Here is a 27,381-nt window from a genome sequence, read left to right on the forward strand (position 1 = left end):
CTCTCGTCAAGGGCTTCATCTCCTCCTCCGCTGCTCCCTCAGTTGCTTTGCTGCAGTGATCAGAGGGGTCAGGCTGGAGAGAGGCTTGGCTGATGACAAAAATGGGTGCTGCCCAAGGGATAAAAAAGAAAGAAATTAACTGTTACTTTCCAGACTCAAGTTCCTCACAGGCTCTGTTGCAACAGGACAAAGGGGAATGGTTTGAAAGTCAAGAGAGGGAAGCAGGCTCAGATTAGATCTCAAGAAGAATTGTTGTAGCAGGAGAGTGGGGAAACACTGACAGAGGGAGCCCAGGGATGTGGGAGGTGCCTCCTCCCTGGAAACATCCAGGCTCAGGTCAGGCAGGGCTCTGAGCCACCTGATGTGCTTGAAGATGTCCCCGCTCGTGGCGGGGCACCAGGTCCAGATGAGCTCGACAGGAGCCTGCCAAGCCAAAGCAGGCGAGGATTCTGCTTGCTTTGCGTGTGAAAAGCAGCGGGACTGGAGATGATGGGAGGGGGGCCCCACAAGAAAAGCCCCCCCTGGCGCTGCCGTTTCCCCCGCAGCCGCTTGGCATTCACCTGCAGCAGCTCCTGGGCAGAGTAGCGCCGCTCCTCGTCCGGCTCCAGGCTGCACTCGAGGAAGTCCCGCAGCAGAGCCGACAGGCGCCTGGGCTCCTGCAGCTGCGGGGTCCCGTTCTGCCGGATCAGAGCGCGAGCCTGCAGGAAAAGCAAACACAGCGCTCTGACAGCTTCCTCCACACCCACAAGTGCTCACATCCAGCCCGCTTGCTCTGCCCCAGCTCCCCGGGCACTTTCCTCCCTGGCAGAGATGCTGCTGCTCACAGCTCATTCTTCTGGGCCAACCAAAAAACCCAAACCCTGGTGCAGCCACAGCCATTGCAACATCCAAATGATCTTGCCTTCAGAGCCGATTGCATTGGCTGACTTTGTCAGTAGGAACCTCCATCAGAAATAGCCCATTTTGCTTCTCCAAATACAGGCACCAGCTTTACAGGCCATTTTCAAGAGTCAGAGTGGTCTGCCTGTGTTATTTCAAGGGATTCTTACATCAAATGCATCTCTGCAGTGCCACTGACACTCAAGTAAAAGCATTCCTGATGCCCCATCCCAGAAACTGCCAGGCAAGGAACAGCAGGTTTGTGTGGCTGAAAGCTCAGGCTTGGTGACACAGAGAAAGTAGCTTGGACTAGGAAAGAAATACATTAGACTGTGGGGATGTTAAACAATCATCTTCATGTTGTAGACAAGTTTCCCAGTGAGAAGAGCCAGGGGGGAGTTCATCTCACAAAACCTCTTTTAGAAACTCCTTCAGAAAACTTGATGGGTTTGGGTTTGGGTGTTGGGGTTGGTTTGGGGTTTTCTGCAAGACAACATTAGAGCTGATGCACTTGCTTCATGTATTTGGGTCATCCTCACAAGAGCTGCAACAACTTAAATCCCAAAGGAAATTGTTGCTGGAGACTGCAGAATATTTGTCTGTGTTCAGGCTCAGGTGCTGTGGGAATTCCCTTTGCGATGTGCAGAAACCTCCAGCTGCTCCTCCCAGTGCAGGGTCACCCTGTGCTCACAGGCCTCTGCAAAGCCTGGAGAATTTGCCTCTTACCATGGCCCCCGTTTGCTGGAAGTAAGGAGGTTCTCCTTCCACCATCTCGATGGTCACAATGCCAAAGGACCAGATGTCCACCTTGGGGCCGTAAGGAGAACTGGTCACAACTTCTGGGGCCATCCAGTGAGCAGTGCCCACCATGGAGCTGCACTGGTCCTGCTCAGGGCTGAGCTGAGCACAGAGGCCAAAATCAGCTGAGGACAGAAACAAGCACTGTCAAAGGCAGCTGCAATGAGGAAACCAACCACTCTCAGTCTGAGAATGCAGTGCTGAATCCAGCTGGAAAAGTCCTCAGGGCTGGAGGCAAGGAAAGATGGAACTGGACCCTTAAAGAAGCCCTCAGCTTTCATGCTTGGCTTTTACTGATTTCCTTTGAAGCTTTAGATTGCAACTCCTGCCCCTCTGGGAGGGCCATACCCAGAGCAAAGGCACTCCTGACACCCTGCTCCTCTCCTGAGCTCTCTGCACGGGGCAGCCGCTCTCAGCTGGCAGCAGGGGCCGGGCAGTGCCACCAGCAGCACTTGTGGGGCTCTGGCCCTCACTGGGAAGCAGCCCCACAGCCGCACCCCGGGAGCGCCGTGCCTGGCCAGGAACACCCACCCAGCTTGACAGAGCCGTCCATTCCCAGAAGGATGTTGGAGCTCTTCAGATCTCGGTGGATCACCCGGATGGAATGGAGGAAATCCAGGCCCTGCAGACACTGAGAGACAACAAGAAACACAAGGGAAAAAATCAATAGCTGGAATATATCTCACAAGAAAGGACAGTTTAGAATTCTGCCAGCAGCAACTTTGCTGTGACAGCCCAGGAGTGCAGTGCAGACAAGCTCCAGGCAAAAGGTTCAAGGCAAAGCTGAGAACAGTAAATCAGATCCAAAAAAGACAGAGAGTACCACAACAGTTGGAAAGAGGGACAAGAACAGAGTAGAAATGCAGTGATATTTGCAGGCCATTCACTTCAGAGGCTCTTTCCTCTCCAGCTCATAAAAACAACACAGAAACAAAGGCCTGAGCATGGAGCCACCCTGTTCTCACAGCCTCTTTGGAAGGACCGTGGTGTCCCAGCCATGGGAAGCACAAGCAGGATCCCTCACCTCCTGACTGACAGCTGCCATCTCTCCTTCAGCCATGCGTGTCCGTCTGACAACATCCTGCAAAGTTCCTCCATCCATGTATTCCATCACCAGCCAGAGATCTCCATCAACAAGGAAGCTGGAAGAGGAGACAATGGCACCCTTGAGATGAATGTGCATTGCTCAATGCCCCCAGGGAAAAGCCTGGAGTGGAGTTTTGTTCCCTGGTCACTTGTCAATGAGGACAGAATCAGATGGAGAGACATTCCTGCCAGGCTGCACAGGCCTTGGAATCTGCACAGTCTAAAGGAGAAGGAGGCACCTGGGAGAAAGGAGAGGCCTTAGATGGCAAGCAGGTGAAAAATGCACTTTAGCAACAGCCCAGCTCAATGTGGAACCACAACACTTGCCCCCAGCTGCTTCAGCATCTGAACTCACCATTTCCACCATTCCCTCTGGAACAAGGCAACACAACTTCCAGAGTTATCCAGGGGAGAAGGCCGTGCAGCACTTGGGGCAAAAGCAGTCAAATGCTTGGAAAACCTTGCACAAAGTCCCTTGAGAAATAGGCAAGGCCATTGAAAAATGGGCAAATGAGGCATTTCTGGAAACAAGAACCTGGTCTTCCAGGCACCTGCAGCAATGGGAAAGGGCTGGGAAGAAGCAGCCAAGGAAAATAATTTCTACCAGGGTTTATCAGCACTTGCTGTAAAACACAGCAAATGGGGTCAACTTGAAGAAAAAGCCAAAGCAAAGCAACAAAAGCACATGGAAGGAGTGAAGTGCCAGGCTGTTGTTCTGGGAAGATATGGCTGGGTCAGGCATTTTCAGAACAGGCTACAGACTGGGGATGCCAGGAAAGATGAACTCAGGGCCTGTGCACGGGAGAAGACCTGAAGCACTCACCTGTCCAAAGAATTGACAATGTTGGGGTTCTTCTTGTCCTTCAGGACCACGACCTCATTCACAGCTCGTTCCCTGTTCTGCCCTCTGAGACTCATTTTCTTGATGGCCACCTGAAGGGACATTGCAGACCTTGAACTGGAGGAGTCTGTGGCAGGAGGCCACAGCAAACACGGAGCGAGTCTTTTTGGAGCGACCGAGCCGGGCTGTGCCAAACTGCCTTGGGATGGGACACCAGAGCTCAGCAAGTGCCATTCCCACAGCCCATTGCTCTGCTCGCTGGGGGCTGTTACAGGACTCATGGCCAGAGACATTTGGCTCTGTAAGCTCTGCAGAAATGGTGCCTCAGCTGTCAGCCTCAGAGCTCTAACAACATTCTCTGCACCTACAGCCTTCTCAAATGGCCTCAGCACTCTTAGGATTATTATTCCAACACATTTTGCAAGCAGGAGGTAATTCTGTTTCTGTGCACACAGAGCAAAACAGCCGGGAACCCTTTAGCAATTCTATGGCATTTGGCCATGATTTCAAATGTCCCTGCTCTGTTTGGGATAGCACAACAAAGCAAACGTGCACATCCATTGCTCAGATAATCCCTGCCACAGCTGCCACTGACACCAGACCCAAACACAGCTGCAGGGTTTAGGAGAGAGCTTTGCTCTGGACATCCATCTTCTCATTTCTCTCCCTGTCTCTGTGGGAACAGCTGCAGTAGGACTAAAACCCCAAACTGAGCCCAAGCAGGATCTCTCCTTAATTAGGCCTTGAGGTAACCTGATGAAACTCAGGATGGTAAAACTGCTAAACAGTGTTCGTGTCCAAGGCTGGGATGAAGGTAAATTGGGCCTCAGTCTCCAGCAGCTGATGCATTCACACTTTCAGACATGAAGACCAAGCCAGCGTGTCCTGCTCTGACAGACACCGCTGCCCTCCTTGCTTTCCTTTGGGCACTTCAGAAGGACCAAGTCTGTCCCAGCTGTGCTCTGCAGGCTGACACTGCTCTGCCTTCAGAGGAGCAGCCTGTGCAGGAAAGCTCTGCTGGGCCCCACAGCTCCAGCCACAGCTCCCAGCAGAGGGGAAAGGCCTCGAGAGCTGCCAGACGTGCTGGGCGTGTTGACACTGACCTCTCCTCCAGTGGCCCTGTCGAGTCCTTTGGAAACGGTTCCAAAAGCCCTGGAGACAAAACAGCAGAGAAGAAAGAAGCAGCGCTTTAGGCCCTGGCAGTGAAAGCCAGCCCAGACAGGAGATCTCTGCTGCCTGCAGCGTTCACAAAACACCCGAGTGCATCCACCCTTCAAACAACAGCACAGCAGCCACCAGCCCTCTGCTATGCAAGGTGTGCAAGAGAAAACACAGTTATCAATTCTGATCAGCACTGAGAGACAGCAGCATCGTACCCCAGTGTCTGAAGGGGTTTGGAGCTCTCCTGACTTCTCACAGGATCCTGCACCAGCAAAATACCTGGGCCCTGCTTGTGCAGAAGTAACTGCCTTGCACTTACCCTTGGCCAATCTGCTCCAGTTCCAGGTATTTCTCGGCAGGCTCCCCCACGCTCACGGTGTTCCCTGAAAGAAACCACGTGGAAGATGCTCCCTCTCAGATGAGAGCCAGAATGCAGCCCCACTCCCTGGGGCTGGGAGCCCCTTGCTCTCAGCTGGGGAAGGACAATAAATGACCCTGTGCCATTCAGCTGCAGAGCAACACTGGGTGCAGCTGATGCTGAGACACACACACACAGCACCCTGCTCTGGCACACAGGAACAGAGCAGACGTACTCAGCTGCATCAGGCTCCACTCCCCGCTCCCCTCTGGCTGCAGGGCTGTGCTGCTGTCAGAATGTTCAGCCCAGGATCCTGCAGCACAGGGAGCTTCAGTGTCCTCTTCAGGAGCAGAGGGAGGTTCCTCATCCTCTTCCCAAAGCACTGCAGGTTCCCTGTCCTCTTCCCAAAACTCTGCAGGTTCTCTGTCTGCTTCCCATGCTGGAAGATGTTCTCCCTCCTCTTTCCAAGACACAGGACGTTCTCTGTCCTCATCCCACACTGGGAGATTGCCGTCATCCTCGTCACATGCCATGGGAGCTCGGCCATTCTCATCCCACACCAGGGGACATCCACCGTCCTCATCCCACACTGGGAGATGTCCACTGTCCTTGTCACACACCGCGGGAGCCTCGCCGTTGTATTCCCAAACCGCGGGGTGTTCGCCCTCGTCTCCCAGAACAGCGGGAAGTTCACTGCTCTCTTCCTCCTCTTTGGCCTCCTCTTTGCAAGCAGAGGGAGCCAGAGGAGGAGCTGATGCTGCTTTGGTGCCCTGTGGACAGACGGGAGCGTGAGGGACGGGAAGTTCTATCTCAGTTATCACCTTCTTTATCCTTAGCTACACATCCAGCTGCACTAAGCAGAAATAGGGTTCAGAGCTGTTCAAACTAACAACGGGCAAAAGTCAACATTGCCACTTATTGTTGGGAATTCCATATTCCACCATGGCTAAAGCCAGCAAGCAATCTTCTGCCTGCAAAGCCAGTCCTGCAGCTCTTCAAAAGCTCTTCAGCAGAAACAGAGAAAACTGCCAGGGATCTCTTTGCTGCTGCTGCTGCTGCTGCAAAGACACTGACAGGAACTTTCCTTCAGCCTCCCAGGCTGGCACTCGGCTGCCACACTCTGAGCTCACAACTTGCTGCACAATTCTGAACACCAAAGCTTCCTTTGCCACTCACCGAAGGAGGAGCTGCTCGGGATCCACGCGTGAGGTGCCCTGCAACGGGAGAGGGAACATGAACCAGATGTTGTTAGGAAAAAACTGCCTGTGGTGGGAAATGAACAAGGCAACCCTGAGAGAGCATTTTGCTTTCACAGCATCCCTCCAGGAGCCACAGGCCCTTCACACAGCAAGCAAGAGAGCAGCACAAAAGACTGGGCTGTGTCAGCTCTTGGCTGGAGCAGCAAACGGAGGGAGTTCCAGGCTCCGCTGCCACAGACTCCCCGCTTGAGGGAACAGAACCCCCCCAGGCCTCATTGCAAATGCTGTGCACGCCCCGCTGGCTGCAGACACCCCCTTTTTCAGCTGCAGCTGCTGGCAGGAGCTCTCCCAAACCAACCGTGTCCTCATGGCAATTTGGTTACAGAGTCAACTCAGTCCCAGTGGAAGAACAGAAAGCACACAGCAAGCCCAAAGCCACAGATGCTGCACCGAGGGAAAACCTCAACTTACGTGCCAAGTGGGTTAAAAAATACCCCGAATAAGCCACAGAGAACAGAGTGCCAACTGCAGCAACCACTTGCTGCATCATTTTGGCTGCGCTGCCCACGTCTGCAGACTGTACCCCTGCAAGCACAGAAGGACACCCGTCAGGGGCTGGGCTGGCTGCTGAGAATGCCTCGGGCAGGAGGATCCTCTGGCAACGAGCAGGCGCCCAGAGCCGCTCTGGACACTGAGGCCTCCGTGTCCCACAGCAACGGGAACACCACGGGGACGTGGCAACGTTCCTGTGACACCACAGCAGCCGCTCACGCAAAAACCGCCTGGAAGCTTCTCCTGTGTCACAAAGGAGCACAAAGAATCCTCCCAGGGCACAGCCTATTGCCCAAAGGATCCAAGAGGAACTCTGAAAATGCGGCAAACAAGGACACCCCATAGGCCAGCCTGAGCACTGAGGAGGAACGAGGACAGGACCAAACCAAAGCAAACACGACCTGTAGTCACTGATACTGCTGAGTAAAACCAGCAAGGCTTGTTCCATCTGGAATCTTTGTTCTAGTTCTAAAAACAAGCAAGATTCTCCACTCTAAATATACAGAAGGCAGGAACTGGGGAGGAGGTGGGATTAGGAAGGAGGAGGAGCAGGAGGAGGGAGAAAGGAAAAGGAGGAGCAGGAACAGGAATAGAAGGAGAAGCTGGAGGTTCCAGTGCCCCCTGTGTCCGCAGCACTCCCGGCCACGGGCCCATCGCCCCCACCTCATCCTGCAGGTGAGCAGGGAGGGGGAGCTGGTCCCAAATCTGTTGGGGAGGCCCTGAGAGGGTCTTTTTATTGGGTGTGTTTGGAACTTGCAGATTGCGGAATTGAGCCCAAAATATTGCCTCGCGCCCCTGGGAGGTTTTTTTCCTCTGGGTGTGTAGGTTTGGATCTTGCAGGACCCCAAAGCCGAGCCCCTTGGGGGATCTTTGGGGTCCACGTGGCCATTGCCCAGTATTGGCTGGGGGAGGACATTGGTCCTGGGGACCCCCGGGAGAGCAGAGGAGAGGAACCCCAGGACCCCCAGAGTGGGGAGAGCAGAGAGGGGTGATCCCAGAGCTGGGGGACCCTGGCAGCTTGGAGAGGTGGGAGCCTGAAAAGGAGAGACTCCTGGGATGCCTAGGATCTCTAAGCAGAGCATCAGGGGAGAAGGGACCCCATGGACCCCCAAAAGCCCCTGGATCATTGTTAAGGAGGACCCCAGAGGAGGGGGAACCCCTGGAGCCCTTGGACCCCCATCATCCCAGGGAAGTGCAACCTCTGGAAGACCAAATAGGAAAGACGAGAGATGGGGAAATCCTGGGAGACTTTTTTGGGGCTGAATCTTGATATTTTGGAGATTATAATGGACACAAGACTCCTGCTGAGCTCTAGACATGGACTTGGGCAGGAGGAGCCTCTACTCCAAGGCACTCCAACCTTGGTTTCCCCCAAAGCAGGATTTGTCATTCCCAAGCCATGGCCAGATGGAGGAGGAGGAGGAAAAGCCCTGGAGATCCTGCATGCGGAGGGGTTGCAAACCCAGCCCAGGGAGCTGTGAGGAGGAAAGATCCCCCCTGTGCCAGGAAGGCGTCCGGAGATCCAGCCAGAGCTCAGAGCTACAGGAGAAGCCTCATGGCGGGGAGAAGCCCCACAAATGGAATGTGGGAAGAGCTTCAGTCACAGCTCCCACCTGATCTGGCACCAGAACATCCACACAGGAGAATGCCCCTATGAGTGTGGGGAATGTGGGAAGAGCTTCATTGAGATTTCCAATCTGATTTTTCACCAGAAGATCCACACAGGGGAAAAGCCCTACACGTGTGGGGAGTGTGGAAAGGGCTTCAGCTGGAACTCCAGCCTTGGGGCATACCAGTGCATCCTGAGTGTGGGAAGAGATTTCCAAGGAGCTCAGGTCTCATCAAACGTCAGTGGATTCACTCAGAGGGGAGGCCCTTCCACTGCCCTGACTGGGAAGGGCTTCACAAAACTGCACCCTCATCAGGCACCGGCACATCCACACTGGGGTGAGGCCCTACGAGTGTCCTCAGTGTGGGAAGAGCTTCTCACAGAGATAAACCTTGACCAAACAGATCATCCTGGCTCCCTGTGGGCACCTGGATGAACACAGGGGCAGAACATCCATCAGAACAGACCAACAATGGGAATTGCAGATTGACTGGCCCTGAAGATTCACCAGGATGCAGAGATCCCCCCACAGCCCCTGGAGAAGCCCATGCCTGAGCAGGGGAATGCCTGAGATGAGGCTGTGACCCTGGGGGACACCTGTGGACAGAGGGGACCTTGCTGGAGCTGCCTGTCCTGGAAGGTCTGACCCCGTGGCAGAGTGACCCACGCTGCAGCACTGTGAGGGGGCTGCTCCCCATGGAATGGACTCAGGTTGGAGAAGTTCCTGGAGACCTCTCTGGTGGGAGAGATCCGAGTGCAGCAGGGGAATGACTCCTGTCCCTGAGAAGTGAGAAAAGCCACGGGAGATGAACTGACCATGGCTCCATCCCAGCTGGTGGAGCCTTGGAGCTGCCGTGGGGGCCGTGGGGCTGCCCCGGGGGCTGCGCCCCGAGCCGGGGCCCCTTCCCAGTGCTCCCAGTGCTGGATCCAGCCTGGAGCAGCCAGCGAGGGCTTCAGCTGGGACGGCAGAGAGGCGCTGCTGGGGGGTCCCGGCTCACTTCGTTTTGGTTGGCTCTTCCCAACCTGGGGAGAAACGATTTTGGGAGTTTTGTGCAAGAAATCTCTTCTCCATTCAGTTAAAGGGGTTTGGGGCTGTTTTCCCCTTTGGGGGGAAATCAAAGCAATGCACCAATTCTCCTAATTAGAGGTAGGAGAAGTGAGGCTCCAGGGCTTCCCGCCGAGCCGGAGGCACCCAGCAGCCAGGGCTGGGCAAGGCGGGCCGGGAGCTGCGGAGAACTTTGTGTTGGGAGCTCAATGGCGGCTCGGGCCGGGCCCGTTCCAGGGCTGTTCCTCATCCCCGCCTTTCCCCTCACGCAGCCCGGGGCGGGCCCTGAGAGCGCGGGGCGGGGCTGTGCCGTGTGCAGAGCCCGCCGCTGGCTGCGATTGGCTGCTTCTGCCGTCACTCGTGGCTCTGGCGCGCGCTGATTGGGCAGAGCGGGGACAAGCCCGGCCCCGCTGGCGCCCCCAGGGCGGCCGTGGGGCAGGAGAGCCGCCATTGCCGGAGCGTCTGTGCGGGCCCGGCAGCGGCGGCAGCAGCGGCCGGAGCCCGGTGAGGCGGCGGCGGAGCTCGGAGGCGGCCCCGGCCATCGCAGGTGGGAGCCGCGCTCGGTTCTGCGGGGGCTCGGGGCTCGCTGCGGGCCCGGGAGGGGGCGGCAGGGGGCTGTGGCGGGTGGCTTGTGCCGTGGCCGGCCCGTGTTGGCCCTGGGCTGAGGGCGCTGCGGGAGCGGCTGCCCGCGGTCTCCTTGCCGCTGGGGCCTCGGCAGGAGGCGGTGGCGGAGCAGCGCTGGCTCGTCCCGCTTCGTGTCGGGAGGCCGGAGGTGGCTGCGCTGTGCCCGGGGCTGGGCGGGAAAATTCCCGGCGCCAGAGGTTTGTGTGGCCCAAGGAGCCAGAGTGGTGTTGTTAGCGTTCAGGATCACACACAACCACGAATGGTTATATGAAGGTGCTTTATTTAAAGAGCTCTGGGTGTCAGGGGTACACATACCCAAATCTGACCCGATTTGAGTTTTCGAGTTGAACATATTTTATACTCTATCATTATGCAACTTACATATTAATTATTAAACTTACATTGTTCTATTGTATGCATTGTTTTTACCCAAGCATGAATTTCTCGTGATTCCCCCTTAGCCCCCTAACATGGTTCCCCATGTTCTCTAAACAATAATTATATCTAACCACATCTAACAATTGTATCATTTATCACATACTGACTACACAGGTGCAGCTTGACCTGGTCTTTAGCAAGCACAAGACCTACTGTTTCCCAGGGCCTGCTTTTCCCAGGGCTTTCCAAACTTAAGTCCCCGAATTTTCTAAAGTTTTAAGACCTTTTACTATCATTCCCCCCCTTTGAAAGCATTTTCACTTCACCATAAGTGCAAATGTTTTCACTTGATACAGTCCTTTGTTTCTGAGTTTATACTTGATGTTCTTCAAATCCTCGATTGATGTAAACGTTGTCCTGGATGTTGTCACAAAATTGAGAACCGGAAGATGGTGGGTGTGGGTCTCGCGTCAGTGCCTTTATTATCTTCTGGTTCCAGGACGTTTTCTTCTGTATTTCTCTTTTTAAGATGCTGTAAACTAACCAAATTACTAAAAATACAATTAGTAAAATTATCACATTCTCAATAATAGATTTAATCCATGAATTCACATTCCACCCTAACCCTTTGAAGACTTTGTCTAACCAACTTGTGATCAAATCCTTTTGCTCTTCTCGTACTTCGTGCTCTATTTGTTGCAACTGATTGATGTCATATTCTACATCTTCTGTTACATTTGGGATGTGGACACAACAATGATCAATCTGTCCCTTTAGAAAACCACACACTCCATGCTCTTTCAGGAGTAGCAAATCTAATGCCAATCGATTTTGTAAAGTCATTTTTGTGGTGGCTTGTAATTGTATGTTTAGTTCTTTAAATCCTTCCCGAGTGACTCTTGCCAATCTATCTACCTGACCTGTAAGTTTATACAACATTTCCCTATTCCGATAGTTCGCTATAGGACCGAGAAAGGACTCTAGGGCCCACCCAAATTTCACTCCACTAGAGGGTTCTTGCCAAATGTCATCCTGATTCTCGTTGTCTAGAACTTCTCGTCTGGCTCTTATCTGCAGAAGTTCATGCTTTCCATTAAATGGGGACTTTTTCCAAATTGGACATAAGGTAGGGAGGCCCAAAGTAATTTCTTTCCCATCTACAGGCAAATGTGTTGTCCAAGTACCATCACTTGTTGCCCATACAAATGGTCCTGGACTTCGGATTGTACTCTTGGTACATCCTACAATTACTTGATAATCCACTTTACCTTGTTTATGTTTAATACCTCTGCAAGCACAACCAATTTGTAGAGCTGTTACCAGAGCTGGCATTTGTTTTACCTCTAGGGCATCCGAAGTACAATCATAAGTTTTATTACATGCCCACCAGCTTACCTTATCTGCCTTTGTTCGGCTACTAGTGGCTGTATTCATTACTGCTGGATCTGTTTCGTTCTCAGAGGCTTCCCACTTAATACACCAAGGGCTGCTTGCCATGTATTGGAATTTTTGAAGTATACCCATGGACCAAACACTGTCCCAAGGCTCTATCTGACCTTTCTTATTTTTGGCCTCACATTTCCATATCAGAGTGGTTTCTGTAATGTTTTCTCTGATCTTTTCATAATGTGGCAAAAAGCATTCCCAATTTGCGATGTCTTGTTTTTCAACCCACCACTCTATGATTTGTCCTACTCTGCCATGACTTAAGATGCAATCCCGTTTCCTCAGAGGCCTCATCCACTCTTCTGTTATTTTCCAGGCCTCTTTGACTACTTGCCTTGATTCTGGTACTTGTTTACAAATAATTGTTTTGTTCTTTTGTACTTTAGGTAATTTTGATGTTATAATTCCCCAACTTATTGGGTCTCCTGCTGCCTTCGGTATTGGCAGACAGGCAGTTATTCTGCTAGTGTTTTGTATTTTGGCAAAGTCTTTAACTAATCCAATCATCACATTCTCAGCCCGAATTTCATTGGAAATTCTTATCACTTGTGTTTTTGCTTGCATTTCTCTCTTCATTCTAGAATGAAGAGTGATTATTTGACCTTTTTGCATTCCACATCTCAAAGACATCAATAACCATAAAATGAGCGTTGGCACAACTACTATTAACACCCTTAAAGCAATTAAATGCATCTTATCTGCAGCTTTGTTGGTCCTACAGTTTACACAGTCTGTAATCTGGAACGAATTTTCTTCACTCGGGTATAGTGAATCCAGGGGTCCACACCAGCTACTTTCACTGCTGTGAAGGTGGTCAACAGTACCTGATGGGGCCCAGTCCACTTTTCTTTCAGTGGTTCTTCATTCCAATTTTTAATGTACACCTCGTCTCCTGGATGTATATCATGAACTGGATTCTCGAGGGTCAGTGGTCTGTTCCACACGAGGGTGCTCCGGAGCCGGGCTAAAGTTTTCCCAAGAGAAAGAACATAATTCTACACCTCTTGTTTCGCTGTGACATGTGCATTTGGGTTGGGTTCAGGAGATTCATATGGTTTCCCATACAATATCTCATAGGGACTAACTGACATTCCACTCCTTGGTTTTATCCGAATCCTTAACAATGCTATTGGCAAAGCCTGGGGCCACTTCAATTTGGCTTCTTGGCATATTTTGCTGATTTGCCTCTTTAGTGTTTGATTCATTTTCTCTACCTGTCCACTTGATTGGGGTCTCCATGGCGTGTGGAGGTCCCAGGTTACTCCCAGCCATCTACTTATTTCTTTTACTATTGTTGATATAAAATGAGGCCCCCTATCTGATGATATCCCTAAGGGTACCCCAAACCTGGGAATGATCTCCTGTAATAACCACTTAACCGTTTCCTTTGCTTGATTTGTGCGACAGGGAAGGGCTTCTGGCCATCCTGAAAATGTGTCAACCCCTACTAACAGATATTTGTATCCTCGAGTCCTTGGCAATTCTACAAAATCTACCTGGAATAGTCTCCTGGTTCTATTCCCATCCTAATCCTCCCTAGCTGTGCTTGGCGTCTAGCCACCGGGTTGTTTTTCAGGCAGATTTCACATTTTGACATTACTGATTTTGCCATTGTTAGCATCCGTACTGAGATTAACTTTTGTTTTAGCAGTTTTACCAATGCCTCTGCACCCCAATGACATTAGTTATGTTTAATTTGTAGAACTTCTCTCATTATCAAGGGGGGTAACACTATTTGTCCTTGTGCAGTTACATACCACCCTTCTGAATTCTTTTGTGCATTTAGCAAACGTCCTAATTTCTCATCTTCTACTGAATATTTTGGTTTTAGGGGCAAATTAAATTGAGATACATTAACTTTTAAAGGTATCAATGCCATTGTGGTTTGCATTTTCCGGGCAGCCTGTCGTGCTGTCCAGTCTGCCTTCCGATTCTCTTCACAAATCTTGGAATTTCCTGATTGGTGTGCTTTGCAGTGCATAATTGCCACTTGCTCAGGCTTTTGCACTGCTTTTATTAATTGCAGGACTGCATCTTGATGTTTAATGTGTGTGCCTTGGGAAGACAGCAGTCCTCTTTCTTTCCACAGTGCCCCATGTACATGCACCACTCCAAAAGCGTATTTTGAATCAGTCCAGATATTTACTTTCTTCCCTTCACTCAGCTCTAATGCCCTGGTTAAAGCAACCAGTTCTGCTCGTTGGGCAGATGTGTTTGCTGGCAAGGCCTTTGCCTCCACCACTGCACCTGTTGTTGTTACCGCATATCCAACGTATCTGGTCCCGTTCTCCACAAAACTGCTTCCATCTGGAAACAGCTCCAGTCTGCCTGTTCCAGTGGGACATCTTTCAAATCTGCTCTAGCTGAACAGGTGTGTTCTATCACTGCCACACAATCGTGTTCCAGTGGGCCTTCTTCAGTTGTTGTACCTAAAAACAAGGCTGGGTTCAAAAGGTTAGTTATCTTTAGTGTGACATCATCCTACTCAGTCAGGATTACCTGGAATTTCATCATCCGGCTTGGAGATAGCCAATGGCCCCCCTTTTGTTCTAAAACAGTGGTCACCATGTGTGGCACATAGACATCTGTGTGTCTACCCATCCTGAGTTTCCTGGCTTCTTGGATCAGCATCACAGTGGCTGCAGCTGCCCACAGGCATGAAGGCCATCCGGCACTCACGTTGTCAAGTTGTTTGGAAAAGCAGCCTACCAGCCTTTTCCAGCTTCCCAAATGTTGGGTCAGCACTCCCAGTGCTGGGTGTGATCTTTCATGCACAAACAGCTGAAAATCTTTGGATAAATCAGGCAATCCTAATGCTGGAGCAGTTGTCAATGCTTTCTTCAGTTTGAGGAAGGTCTCCTTCTGTGATTTGCCCCAGGTAAATGGCTGCGTCTTCTGGGCCTCGTACAGGGGTTTTGCAATCAGTCCATAGTCCATGATCCACAGGCGACACCACCCTGTCATCCCAAGAAAAACTCGCAGCTCATGCAGGTTCTGGGGTTCTGGAATAGCACAAATAGCTTGAATACGATTAATACCCAGCTTTCGTTGCCCTCGTGAGATTTCACACCCCAGGTAAATCACAGTCTGCTGGCCAATTTGTGCCTTTCCTTTAGACACCTTATATCCTCCCATTCCCAGCTGATTTAGAATTTCAATTGTTACCTTTATGCAGGTTGCCTTTTCTTCTGTAGCTGTCAGTATATCATCAACATACTGTAACAGCAGGTATTGTTCTCTTGGTACTTGCCCGTTTTCGGTCCAAATCTCCAGCTCCTTCGCCAGCTGGCTTCCAAATAGGGTTGGACTGTTCTTGTATCCTTGTGGGAGTCGTGTCCAGGTGAGCTGAGTTTTCCTTCCATTTTCTGGATTTTCCCATTCAAAGGCAAACAGTTTCCTACTCTCTTTGTCAAGAGGTATGCAGAAAAAGGCATCTTTTAAATCAATTACAGTAAACCATCTATATTTCTCTTTCACTGATGTCAACAATGTATAAGGGTTAGCTACTACTGGGTAAATATCTTTAGTTATTTCATTTATTGCTCTTAAATCCTGTACTAGTCTGTACTCACCATTTGGTTTCTTCACTGGGAATATTGGTGTATTAAATTCTGATTCACATTCTTCTAAAATTTGGTACTTCAAAAATTTATCAATGGTCTTTACTATTCCTTGCCGTGCTTCTGGTTTTATAGGATACTGTTTGACCCGCACAGGTTTTACCCCATCTTTTAATTCCACATGTATCGGTTGTGCTAGTTTAGATTTTCCCGGTATATCTGTTTCCCATACAGAGGGAATTACTGCATCCTCTACTTCCTTAGGGATAGTAGGGACAGGTTTTTCTTTTATCATTAAAATTTGTCCTGTCTTTGATTCAGGTATTTTCATTAATAGTTCTCCATTCTCAAAAGTTATTACTGCATCAAGTTTTGCCAATAAATCTCGTCCTAAAAGTGGAATTGGACACTCAGGCATATATAAAAATTCATGTGTTAAAACTTTGTTTCCAAAACACAAATCTAGGGGTTGCAGGAATGGCCGATTCTCTTCCTTCCCTGTGGCCCCAACTATTGTTGTTGTTTTGTCCCCAATTGTCCCATTCAGGTAATTTAGTACAGAATATGTAGCTCCCGTATCCACCAAGAATTTTACTTCTTTATCTCCCAATTGTATAGTTACTAAAGGTTCCTGTACTAACTTCTGTTCCGATTCTAGTCAGCTGCTGTACTCTCCCAATACCATAGCCTTGGCAACATCTTCCTGCTGGAACTGATTGCCCTGGTTAAACTGGTTCTTCGGGTTGTTTGGGCATGCTTTTTTCCAATGCCCCTCCTGCTTGCAATATGCACATTGGTTTAACCCTGATCTTGGCAAAACCGATCCCCCTCGTCCTCTGCCAAGTCCGCCCCTCCCAAATTCACGACCACCCCTGCCACGTCCTGAATTTTCTCTCCCTTGTAATACTGCCAAAAGATTCTGCTGCTGCTTCTTACTAGCTTCCCTTTCCCTGTTATTGTATACCTTCCAAGCTACTTCAAGTAATTTATTCAAATTCCTTAATTCCTATCCTTCTAACTTCTGTAATTTTCTCCTGATATCATCCTGCGACTGCCCAAGGAAAATAAGAGCGAGCTGAACTTTTGCTGGTTCTGTTTCTATTTGCAGATCTGTATATTTTCTTGCGGCTTCTTTAAGCCTTTCCAAAAATGCAGTGGGGGATTCTTTCTTTTCCTGCCTTATCTCATACAGTTTAGACCAATTCATAGTTTTAGGCACAGCATTCTGAACCCCTATCTGAACCCATTCTTGGTATCTCTTCAGCCTCCGCATATCCCTAAATACATTAGGGTCCCACCCTGAATCCTCGGTAGGAAAGTTCTCATCTAAAGTCCCTGTTATTAACCCAGTTCTGAGATCTTCTCTCGCTCTCTCCTTGGCTGCCTTAAGCACCATCTCTTTTTCAGTAGAATCCATTAAAGTATCTAATATTACTTGTATATCATCCCAATCTGGGTTCTGAGTTTTCATAACCATTTTTACCACCCTTGCCACTTTATCAGGATTTTCTCTATAAGTTCCAGCTGACTGTTTCCAAATTACTAAATCTGCAGGAGAGAAAGGCACCTTTACAAACACCGGCCCCTCTACTCCTACTCCTTGTCTCAAGGGGGCAATCACAGTCTGATTTTGTCTGCCCAAGTCTTTTTCCATTTTATACGGGACCGGGGCAAACTTAGACCGTGTCCGGTGAGATACCGGTGTCGCTGATTTATTATCATTACATCCATTACTACTATTTTCCCCCCCAGCATTTTCCACATTTCCTTGTATTACGGTTAAATTTTGATCATCTCCTGGGGAAGACGGATCTGGTGAAGGCGGGAGAGGAGGGTAAAGAGGGAAGGGTGAGGTAGGATTAAGTGGACTAGAATTAGGTGTAATGGGGTTGGGTGAAATGGGGGCAGACAAGACAGAGTCAGGTTCTTTTGGTGTTGATAAAGCCACTTGTAAATCAACATCCATATCGTTTCCCCGACGCAAACTTTCTTTTAATGCCAGGTGTTTTAAACATTTCTCTTTTACACAAACCTCACATTTATCACTCACACACGCTTTAACCACCATCAATCCACACTCAGCTTGCCATTCTGGCTTGTCTCGCAGATAGAAAAATAAGTCAACATACGGAACTTCATCCCACTTTCCCTCTCGCTTACAAAACAACATCAACTGTAAAATAGTATTATATTGCAAAGATCCATTCTTTGGCCACTTTTCTCCACTATCCAGGACATATCCTGGCCACCATGTATTACAATAATCAATTAACTTAGCCTTATGTAATTCTTCCCCAAAATTACCTTGTTTCCAATGTGCTAATAAGCACCCCAAAGGAGAAGTACTTGGTATGGGAGCACTGCTGCCCAAAATCCCTTTAAGCTTCTCCATATTATAACTATAACTATAATATACCACAAATGCCGAACCCGCGACGCTTTCGCAGTCGTCTGACAGACGGCGCCTAGGCTTTACCAAGAGGAATTCCTTTAGCCCAACCACGCGCAGCTTTCGCTGTGTCTAACTGGCAGGCACCAAAACCAAATTAAAGCACCTTACCTTTCTCTCCCGGGGACGTTGTGAGCAGTGGAGACGGTCGCAGCCGGATGGGCTCCCCGAGAATCCCTCGGTGCCGGCTGGAGCGTGATCGGGTCGCGAGCGAGCTCAGCAGCACTCACAAGGTCCCATCTGGGTCGCCAAAATGTTAGCGTTCAGGATCACACACAACCACGAATGGTTATATGAAGGTGCTTTATTTAAAGAGCTCTGGGTGTCAGGGGTACACATACCCAAATCTGACCCGATTTGAGTTTTCGAGTTGAACATATTTTATACTCTATCATTATGCAACTTACATATTAATTATTAAACTTACATTGTTCTATTGTATGCATTGTTTTTACCCAAGCATGAATTTCTCGTGATTCCCCCTTAGCCCCCTAACATGGTTCCCCATGTTCTCTAAACAATAATTATATCTAACCACATCTAACAATTGTATCATTTATCACATACTGACTACACAGGTGCAGCTTGACCTGGTCTTTAGCAAGCACAAGACCTACTGTTTCCCAGGGCCTGCTTTTCCCAGGGCTTTCCAAACTTAAGTCCCCGAATTTTCTAAAGTTTTAAGACCTTTTACTATCAGTGTGCGAGTGACTTTATTGCTGCCCAAAGGGAGAGGCCATGGGCCATTTGCCGTGCGCTCTCTCCAGTTGTTGGAGGACGCGGCCTCGTTTTTGTCCTGATTTTCCCGGCCGCATGTCCCTGTCCCTTTGCCCAACACTGGCGGAGGTGCTTGGAAGGTTCAGCCTTCCCGATCCGCCTGCTGCATGTCCTTTTTGTATAACACCCGATATTCCTGGCTCTGTGAAGTGTTTGTTCTTCTGGAAGTTCAGGAATGTGTTGGGACTTGGTCTGAGCAGCAGTCCTTGTCAATTAGTAACATTTTCTGTAACTGGTGATTTCTCCCATTGTTTCCTTATGTACAAGTCCCTGGCCCTATCTCCAAGCAGATTCACTCATTGCCTGTGTTTTTTCTTCCTGGGTGTGCTTTGGTTTTGGGATTGCTCTCAGTGCCCTCATTCTCTGTCCTTTTGTAGCCGTTTGTGGCTCAGGAGGCCTGGCTGCCACCTGCATCCCCTTGCTCAGCTGCTGAATGAGCTGCACTCAGCAAGGTGTGGTGCATGGTAAAAAGATGAGAGTTGCTGTAGCACATGAGAGGAGAAACAGCATTTGTTTAACCCATGGTCTGTGAGGGAAGCACAAAACCGTGTCCCATTCCCATCCTTTCCACGTTTGGACAAGTACATGAGCTGCTTTGCTGTTTCCTTTGTTATCTGTTTTACTACTTTTCCATTGCCATCTATCTGCCAAGAGTAGTTTGAGTTACTTAACTTTTCCACAAACTCTGCCTCGATTTTGTGCTAAAAGATAATGTGATCCCATCCCATGGTGAAATGTTGTGTTCCTCATCTGAGTGGATTGGTTGGGAGGAAGGTCAGGAGCTGGAGCTGTCTGGTTGGTTATTATTTCAATGACATCCTGTTATCTAATTATGCTGTTGAAATGATAAACTGATTCTTTGGTACCTGATATGAATTCATCAGCGTTCCCAGGGTCAGGTCCATGGTGTTGCAGGATTTGTTCTGGTGATCGTTCATCTTTTCCCCAGTTTTGGGTGCTCCCTCCTGATATGCGAAATACAAAGAACTCTATAACTCGCAGAGTAGTTATAAGAGTAGGTATGAATTTATTCAGCACTGAGATGCATGGGGGATATCTCCTCCGAAAAGCATGGACACCTTTTTGATTTGGTTTTCTCTTTTTATCTTTTTCAGACTAGGTTTACAAGATACACCTAAAACATATTCTTTTTGTAACTCTGCTTGTCCTCACTTCATATTACAATTAACTCCATGCCCCTTTCATTCCTCTGGCCACCTTTTGTAACTTTAAATCTGTTCTTTCCGGCTTAGGGTCTGAAGAATCTCCTTTATCTTGTGGTGCCTTTGTCTTTGCATCTTGTTTGTGTATTCCAGCTCCTTATCTTAACTTGCAGTCTGACTCTTTTCTTGTTCTTGTGGATCAGCGTGCCAGGGTATGGTTTTTGTCAAACCCCCCTTTTAGTCAAGCATTTCTTTGTGTTTATTTCCTACTTTTTAATTTCTGTTTCACTCCAGCCAGGGCTGCATCAATTGTCAGCTTTTCTCTCATTAAATCATCACATACTTGGATTCCCAACTGATTTCCCTGAACTTGTGGTAGCAAATAAACCCCAGTGGTCTGATACACCCTATATAACATAGACAGAGACAGCACATGTTGGAGTGGGGACAGGGATGATTCCCCCCCCATCTTGTTTTAGTGCATTTTTCACATTCTCCATTTTCTGTTTTCCTTTGCAGCTTAACCAGTTTCTGTTGCAGAGTCAGATATCCTCACAATGGGCTCTGCCTTTAGCTGTGCAAATTCCATCTGTGCAAGCAGGCAGAGCTTGGGCTGAGGGGCAGAGGGAATCAGGTCAATTCCTCCTGCAGGCAGGAAGCACCTGGTCCATTTTTCAGGTTTTGTTCCATCAGTGTTAATTTGCATTCCTAAAGCTCCTCTCCTGGCTGCCTGGAACAAAGCTTCTCTTCCAGGGCAGACATCCCGTGACTCACATGTGGCCCCCACAGAATCTGCTTTTTTTTTTTTTTTTAACAGTATTTTATTAACTGTTTATGTGTTGAAGCGCCAACTTTAAAGCTCTTCTAGTTTTCAAAGTGCAGCTTAAAGGTGAACATTGAAAAACTCATACCATCATTTTGTCATCACTAAGAGTCACGTACAAATATAAAACAAAAATGAGAAAGCAATCAAGTGTTTTCTTTTTATTCTCCTACGACTAAAATCTGATTCTCACACCACTGGCCCAAACAGAACCGACAATATAGAAATAAAATTATTACAAAAAATTATTCTCATGGTGTAATCTTTTTACTGAAACTGTGAAAAGCAAAAACTCTCCACAATGTCTTTAGAGAAATAAGCCATTACTTGATTCTGGCCAGAATGTGCAACAGGAATAATTTCATGCACTTAGGTTGGGTGTGCAGAGAAAATCATTCCATGACACATGAGTTTGACTAGATTTTTCTAAATTTATATAGTCTGACCCCATAGAAATCCATTGGTTTAATGTTCATTGGTTTGAAGGTGTGGAGTTGTTAGGATTTGGTTTCCTGTGGCACCCAGATTTCTGTGCCTGTGATGTGAATTAGGTGGGCACTCCTGGATTTCCTGCTCAGCCTTTTCCAGACCAGGTGTCTCCAGCTGTGCCTGGGGCAGTGTCTGGGGTTGATGTTGGTTGATGTTTGCTGCTGGCTGTTGATGTTTTGTTGATGGTCGTTATCTGGGAGAGAATCTTTTGGGCTATTCCCAGTCTGTTGAGATGTTAATTTCATCTCTGCTGAGTGCTGGAACATCCCTTAAAAAAAAACCTTTAAAATTCCTTTCCCCAAGGCAAAGGCAAATCTAGTGTGACCAGAGAAATAAGATTTGAAGCCATTTTAAAGTTGGTCTATTTTGGCAGCAGCTAATCCCAGGCAGGGCAGAGTGTGAGTGTAATTGAGAGGCAGAGTGGAATTGTCCCGGTGCCTTCCCCAGCAGCTGTGGCGAGGGCAGGCACAGAAAGGGCTGAAGCTGCAAGAGTGAGAGCAAGGATTGTCCCGCAGTGGCTGGAGATGGCAAAGGAGGGTGGCCAGGCCGAGGATTTGAGCAGAGGATCTGTGGGCAGGCCCAGGGGCTTCCCCCGCTGGGGAGCCCTGGCTGCTGCTGCGTTGCCTTCAGTGCAGGCTCAGGGGTGGTCTGTTTAATATTCCCTTCCAATTCAGATTTCTGAGTCTGGAAGAGCCATGGCTGGGGCATCAATCATTTGATTTTTTTCATTTTGTTAAGTTTTGTTTTCTTTCTTCTGTCCACTCCATACCATTGAGACTATCTGGGGCTAAAGAAGTGGCAAAATGTGTTGTCTGCAAAAGAGAATCCTCAATCCAGCTCCTACAATTCCCTGCTAATTGTAAGAATTTTACCAGCTCCATTTTAGTCCTGGGTAACATTATTTCTGAGATTCCCTGGACTCTCTCAGGGTCAATACAAGCCAGAGCTTCAGTCAAAATAGGTCTCAAATATTTAACCATTTTCTCTACCATGTGCACTTTTTTTTCAGATACTCTAAGCTGCTTTTTTAGCCTGAAAATGAAGCCATTTCACAGAGGCTTCCTCTGCCTCTTCTCCTTGTCCTCCTGACTGGATCAAGTCATCCACATCCTGCATTAAGCCAGTCCCTGGGGGTGAGGTCAATTCCTTTGATATTTCCTGCAGGGCTTGCCCCAATCAGGCCGGTGCTTCCGTGCATCCCTGCAGAAGGACCGTCCATGTCTTGAGCATTTTCCCTTCTACCTCTTGTTGCCAGCCCAAGGCAGAATTGTGTTTGCATCCTCTGGAAGTGGGCAGATCCCCAGAAAGCATCTTTTGCATCAAGTTGTGAATGGCAGCAGTGTGAGGAGGGCCCCTGGTTGAGGATGGTGTAAGGATCTGAGCCTGTGGGGTGCCTCGGTTTCATCATCTCATTTCTTCTTCTTGGATCCTGCAGCATTCTGTGGATTCCATTGGATTTCTTGTTTGGCAGGATAGGAGCATTCTAGGGAGCCATCCCTGGCTCCCCAAGCCGTGCCTTGAGCAGGACTCCCAGACAGGCTGTGAGCCCTTCCTTCCCTCCCTTGGAACAGGGGATTGCTTTTCGACACCTCTTGTCCTGGTGGCTTGAGGGAAATTTGGAGAGGCTCCATATCTAATTTTGCCAATTTCCCTGGGGCTGCCCACACTTGTGGGTTCACTTCAGCCTAGGCTCTGCCAGACATTTGACCCAGCGGTACAACAAAACCAGCCTCTGTATCATGAATTTGCATTCCCAATTTAGCCATCAAATCCCTTCCCAATAAATTACAATCACAATTGTAAGCAAATAAAAATTCCTTCATTTCAAACCCATACCAAACATCTGCTAATAGTGGCTGAATAAAACACACCCACTCATATTTCACACTTAGTGCCTTAATTATTAAAATACTCCGTAGCACCTTTAGGTGTAAGATTCCGAGTGGATGGAGAGGCCCCTGTGTCCATCAGGAAAGGTCTCCTCTGGATCCAGCCCCACCCTGAATGTTCCCAAGGGCTGCAGTGTGGTGGGTCCCTGGTGGAATGGGAGCTGTGAGAGCGCTAAGAATCCGTGTCCATCAAAGGCTGGACTTGCTGGTGCTGAGGGTGCTCCTGTCTGTGCTTGCAGTGTCCTTGTGCCCTGCAGCTGGAAGGCTGATTCCTTGCCAGGGGCTGTTTGGGTGGGCTGTCCCCTGGCCAGGAGGGCAATGCCTGTGCCAGGTGCTTGTGGCCGAGGGTGTCCCCTGGGTGCTGGGGCCCCCTTGGGCCCTGGGCTTGATCCCTCAGGGGCTGTAGGAACTGTGCCATGGCCTTTGCCTTCAGCTTGGCCTTTTGCTCATCCCTTGCTGCATTCAGCTGCTGAGCCTTTGTGAGCAAGTGCTGCAGGGGCTTCTTGTGGCCCTGCTGCAGCCCCCCTCAGTGCCTGTGGGTGCTCATCGTGTGGCAGCTGCTGAGCTTTCTGCAAAATCCTTCCTTTCTCCAGGGACCCAGCACAAAATGCTTTCAAGATCATGTGGATCCTTGCAGGTCTAATCTCCATTTCTGAGCTGTTCCTTCCTGGTGCTGGCTGTGCTGAGGCTCCCCTCCCCAGCCCGTATCCCAGAGCCGGTCCCTGTCCTGCCGCAGTGTCCAAAGGCGGCCCCCCCGGCGGGCAGGGCCGGCAGCTCCACGGGGCCGGGCAGCGGCCGGGGCGTCCCGCAGCCTCCTGGGGGCCGGGGGCCACTGCCGGCCCTGCCCGGGGGGTGCTGGGGTCAGGCAGCGCCCGGCGCTGAGCCCCGGCTGCCCCACAGCCCCGGCCCGGCCCCACAGCTCCCCACAGGCCCCTAGCCCGTGCTCCTGGTGCCGCAGCTCTGCGCCCGCTCCTGCCGCTCCCAGCTCAGAGAAACCCCCTGAAATCCTCACCTTGTTTTCCTGTCCTGGAAAACTGAGATACAAAGGATCTGATGATAAGAGCCTTCTGAAAACATCCCAGTCTTCAGTATTTTTTTGTCTTCCTCCTCTTTTCCATCATCCTTTTTTTTACCCCATAGATTCCTCCTGCTGCTTCTTGCCTTAAGCACATTCCTGCACACTCCCCTTCAGCCAATCCCTTCCCAGCACACCAACACCATCCATCCCCTGTTGTCTAAATCCCTTCTGGACTTCCCTTCTTGCCCCTCTGGGTGTCCATGTCCTTAATTCCCTCTGGGAGAATGTGCAAACGACTTCCACATGCTCCCAAGAGACCCTTGAGAGATATTTTGGGGTCATTATCCCTTTGTCCAGGATGCCCTTCTAACATTCCATTTTCTCCCCTCAATGGTCTTACCTGGTTCCCACCTGTGCCCCCCCAGGCCTTGGCGCCCCCCTTGAGGGGAATTTGGGGAGGTGGGAGGGGGGAGCGCCAAGGCCGGGCCCCCCCGCGCTGTGGTGGCGGGAGCGGCTGCAGTGGGGAGCGAGTGCGGGCGGAAGCGGCCGAGAGCCCAGCGCTGCCCCAGGCCGAGCTGGCCCAGCTCCATCCGTGCCCCTGCGGTGGGATGCTGTGGGACTGGGGGGGAAGAGGGAGGCGGCAGTGGGTGCTGGGCCTGGGGGCAGGAGGAGAAGGGAAGGAGAAGCAGGGTTGAAGACCAAAATTGTCAAAGGATGCACATGGGAGGACAAGGTGGGACTGTGCAGGAGAAGGAGAAATAGTAGGAGGAAGAGGAGTGTGAGGAAGAGTAGGGCCACAGGAGGAGGAGGAGGAGCAGGAAGAGGAAGCAGGACAAGGTTCCACCCTCCCTGTATGTGCAGTCCCGGGAGTGTTTCCCTGGAGGTGACTGGGGAGGGGATCCACGATTTTGATGAGGCTGAATCTTGGTGTTTCTTAACTTCATTGGGCTAAATGTTGGTGCTTTGGTTTTTTGCAGGGTCTGAATCTTTGTATTCTGGATGGGGTTTTGCCTGAATTTGGTGCTTGGGTACTTTTTCATCATTGTTTTGATGTTTGGGCTGAATCTTGGTGCTTTGCTTTGTTAGAGACACAAGATGTCCAATGACTTTCTGAGATGAACTTGGGTAAGGAGGCACCCCCAGCCCAAGGCGCTCTCCTCTCTTTTTTTCCTCCTAACCAGGAATTTTCCTTCCCAAACTGTGTCCAGATGGAAGAGGAGGAGGAAAAGCCCTGGAGATGCCGAACAAGGAGGGGCTGCAAACCCAGCCCAGGGAGCTGCGAGGAGGAAAGATCCCCCCTGTGCCAGGAACCCGGCCAGAGATCCAGCCAGAGCTCAGAGCTGGGGGAGAAGCCCCACAAGTGCTTGGAATGTGGGAAGGGCTTCAGAAAGAGCTCCCACCTGATCCAGCACCAGGTGATCCACACTGGGGAAAAGCCCTACGAGTGTGGGGAATGTGGGAGGAGCTTCAGCCACAGCTCCAGCCTGTGCAAACACCAGATGATCCACACTGGGGTAAAGCCCAATGAGTGTGGGAAATGTGGGAAGGGCTTCAGAGATATCTCTGACCTGATGACACACCAGGTGGTCCACACAGGGGAACGGCCCTACACCTGCTTGGAATGTGGGAAGAGCTTTGGGTGGAGCTCTGGCCTGAGAAAACACCAGCGCATCCACACTGGGGAGAGGCCCTACGAGTGTCCCCAGTGTGGGAAGAGGTTTCAGACCAGCTCTGATGTCCTCGTACATGAGCGGATTCACACAGAGGAGAGGCCCTTCTGCTGCCCCGACTGCGGGAAGAGTTTCAACCGTAACTCCCACCTCATCAGGCACCGGCGCATCCACACTGGGGAGAGGCCCTACAAGTGTCCCCAGTGTGGGAAGAGCTTCTTCACCAGCTCTCACTTGACCCAACACCAACGGAGGCACCAGTAAGGGAAGCCCTGCGAGTGCCCCGAGTGCAGGAAGAGCTTCGTGCGCTGCTCCAGCTCCATCCCCCATGGGAGGATCGGCGTTGGATGATCCCCAGTGACCCCCGTTGGGCAGAGCCCTGGTGATCCGTGGTCCTGGTGATCGGTGTTGGGAAGACACCTGGCTGGGAGGCTCCACATCTTCCTGGCTCCCTGTGGGCACCTGGATGAACACAGGGGAATGAAAATCCAACAGGATACAGAATGACAATGGGAATTGTTGACTTTATATCCTCCAGAACCTTTTGCCCCTGCTTCAGGAGCTGTGTGGGCAGAGAAAAGGGGATGACACCGGGCTTGGGGGGCCCCGAGGGGAGTACACACGCTCTGTGGGAGAGACAACACAACCCCCGGGACCCCCCCTCACCTTCCTGCACAGGTAGAAGCCGAGCCCCAGCGCCAGGAAGACGAAGCCCAACACGGAGACTCCAATCCCCATCAGCCTCTTGCTGTGGGCAGCGTTTGACAGCATCCCTAGGGGGTCTGCAGAGGTCAGGACCCCCAAAACTTCTCACAGACCTCCCAAGCCCCTCCAAGGACCCTTCCAATATCTCTCAGCCCTCCCAGGACCCTCTGAAACCTCCTTTGGAGTCACTGATTTTAAAAAATCAGGTATTTTAGAAAAATTGGAGATCTTAGCTAGAGATAGGCCTTGCTGGAACTAGTTAGAGTTAATGATTAAGTGAGAAGCAGGATTTGAGATAATGAATCTTGGACTTAGGTAAAAAATTCCTTTTCATTGTATGTTTGTTCAGCTGTGCTTATAATGAGAAAAGAGAAACTGATAAACAGGTTCAGGAAGATCACAGACCTTACATCTGGAAACCCATTTCAAAGTCACAAGGGAGGAAACTGGAGTTGTACCAAATGTCATTTGTAATGTCAACCATTGTAAAGGTGGAAAGGTGGGAGTGAGGAAGAGCAGTTTTCCTTCATCTCTTGATGACCCCTCCTCACCAAAACGACCCCCTCCTCAAATTAGGGAGCCCACCACTCAGGCATAATGAGTTTTTAAACTCATTACCATGAATTTTAATCCAAAGTGGAGCATGGGAGGTGTTAGCATTATGAATATGTATTAGTATTAATATGTATTAGTATTTTGGATATTTAAGACTTTTGTAAATAAATAGACACTGGAATCTTTTGTCAGCTTGCAGTGCGTATTAAGGGGATGACTCCTGCACTCGCCCAGTGCTGTGATTAAACATCCACTTTGTAACTTTAAACTGTTGGAGAGGTTTTTTGTCCATTAACAGATTGATGTT

General features: G+C 49.9%; 1 protein-coding gene and 1 pseudogene across 1 annotated transcript; one reads left to right on the forward strand and one right to left on the reverse strand.

Annotated features, from left to right (window-relative positions):
- On the reverse strand, positions 1-26,577 carry LOC131588530 (serine/threonine-protein kinase PAK 3-like). Its single transcript, XM_058857425.1, has 12 exons — positions 26,097-26,577; positions 15,200-15,221; positions 8,241-8,349; positions 5,320-5,898; positions 5,085-5,148; positions 4,708-4,756; positions 3,587-3,696; positions 2,702-2,819; positions 2,209-2,308; positions 1,606-1,802; positions 561-698; positions 1-108 (listed from the first exon to the last, which is right to left on the reverse strand). The coding sequence occupies exons 1-12, from the start codon at positions 26,252-26,254 to the stop codon at positions 16-18; spliced, it is 1,737 nt and encodes a 578-aa protein (XP_058713408.1). The 5' UTR covers positions 26,255-26,577; the 3' UTR covers positions 1-15.
- The window catches only part of LOC131588506 (zinc finger protein 850-like), a 398,523-nt pseudogene that overhangs the window by 87,236 nt on the left and 283,906 nt on the right, over positions 1-27,381 (forward strand).

Source organism: Poecile atricapillus, chromosome 26, assembly GCF_030490865.1.
Source record: "Poecile atricapillus isolate bPoeAtr1 chromosome 26, bPoeAtr1.hap1, whole genome shotgun sequence".
Lineage (NCBI taxonomy): Eukaryota > Metazoa > Chordata > Aves > Passeriformes > Paridae > Poecile > Poecile atricapillus.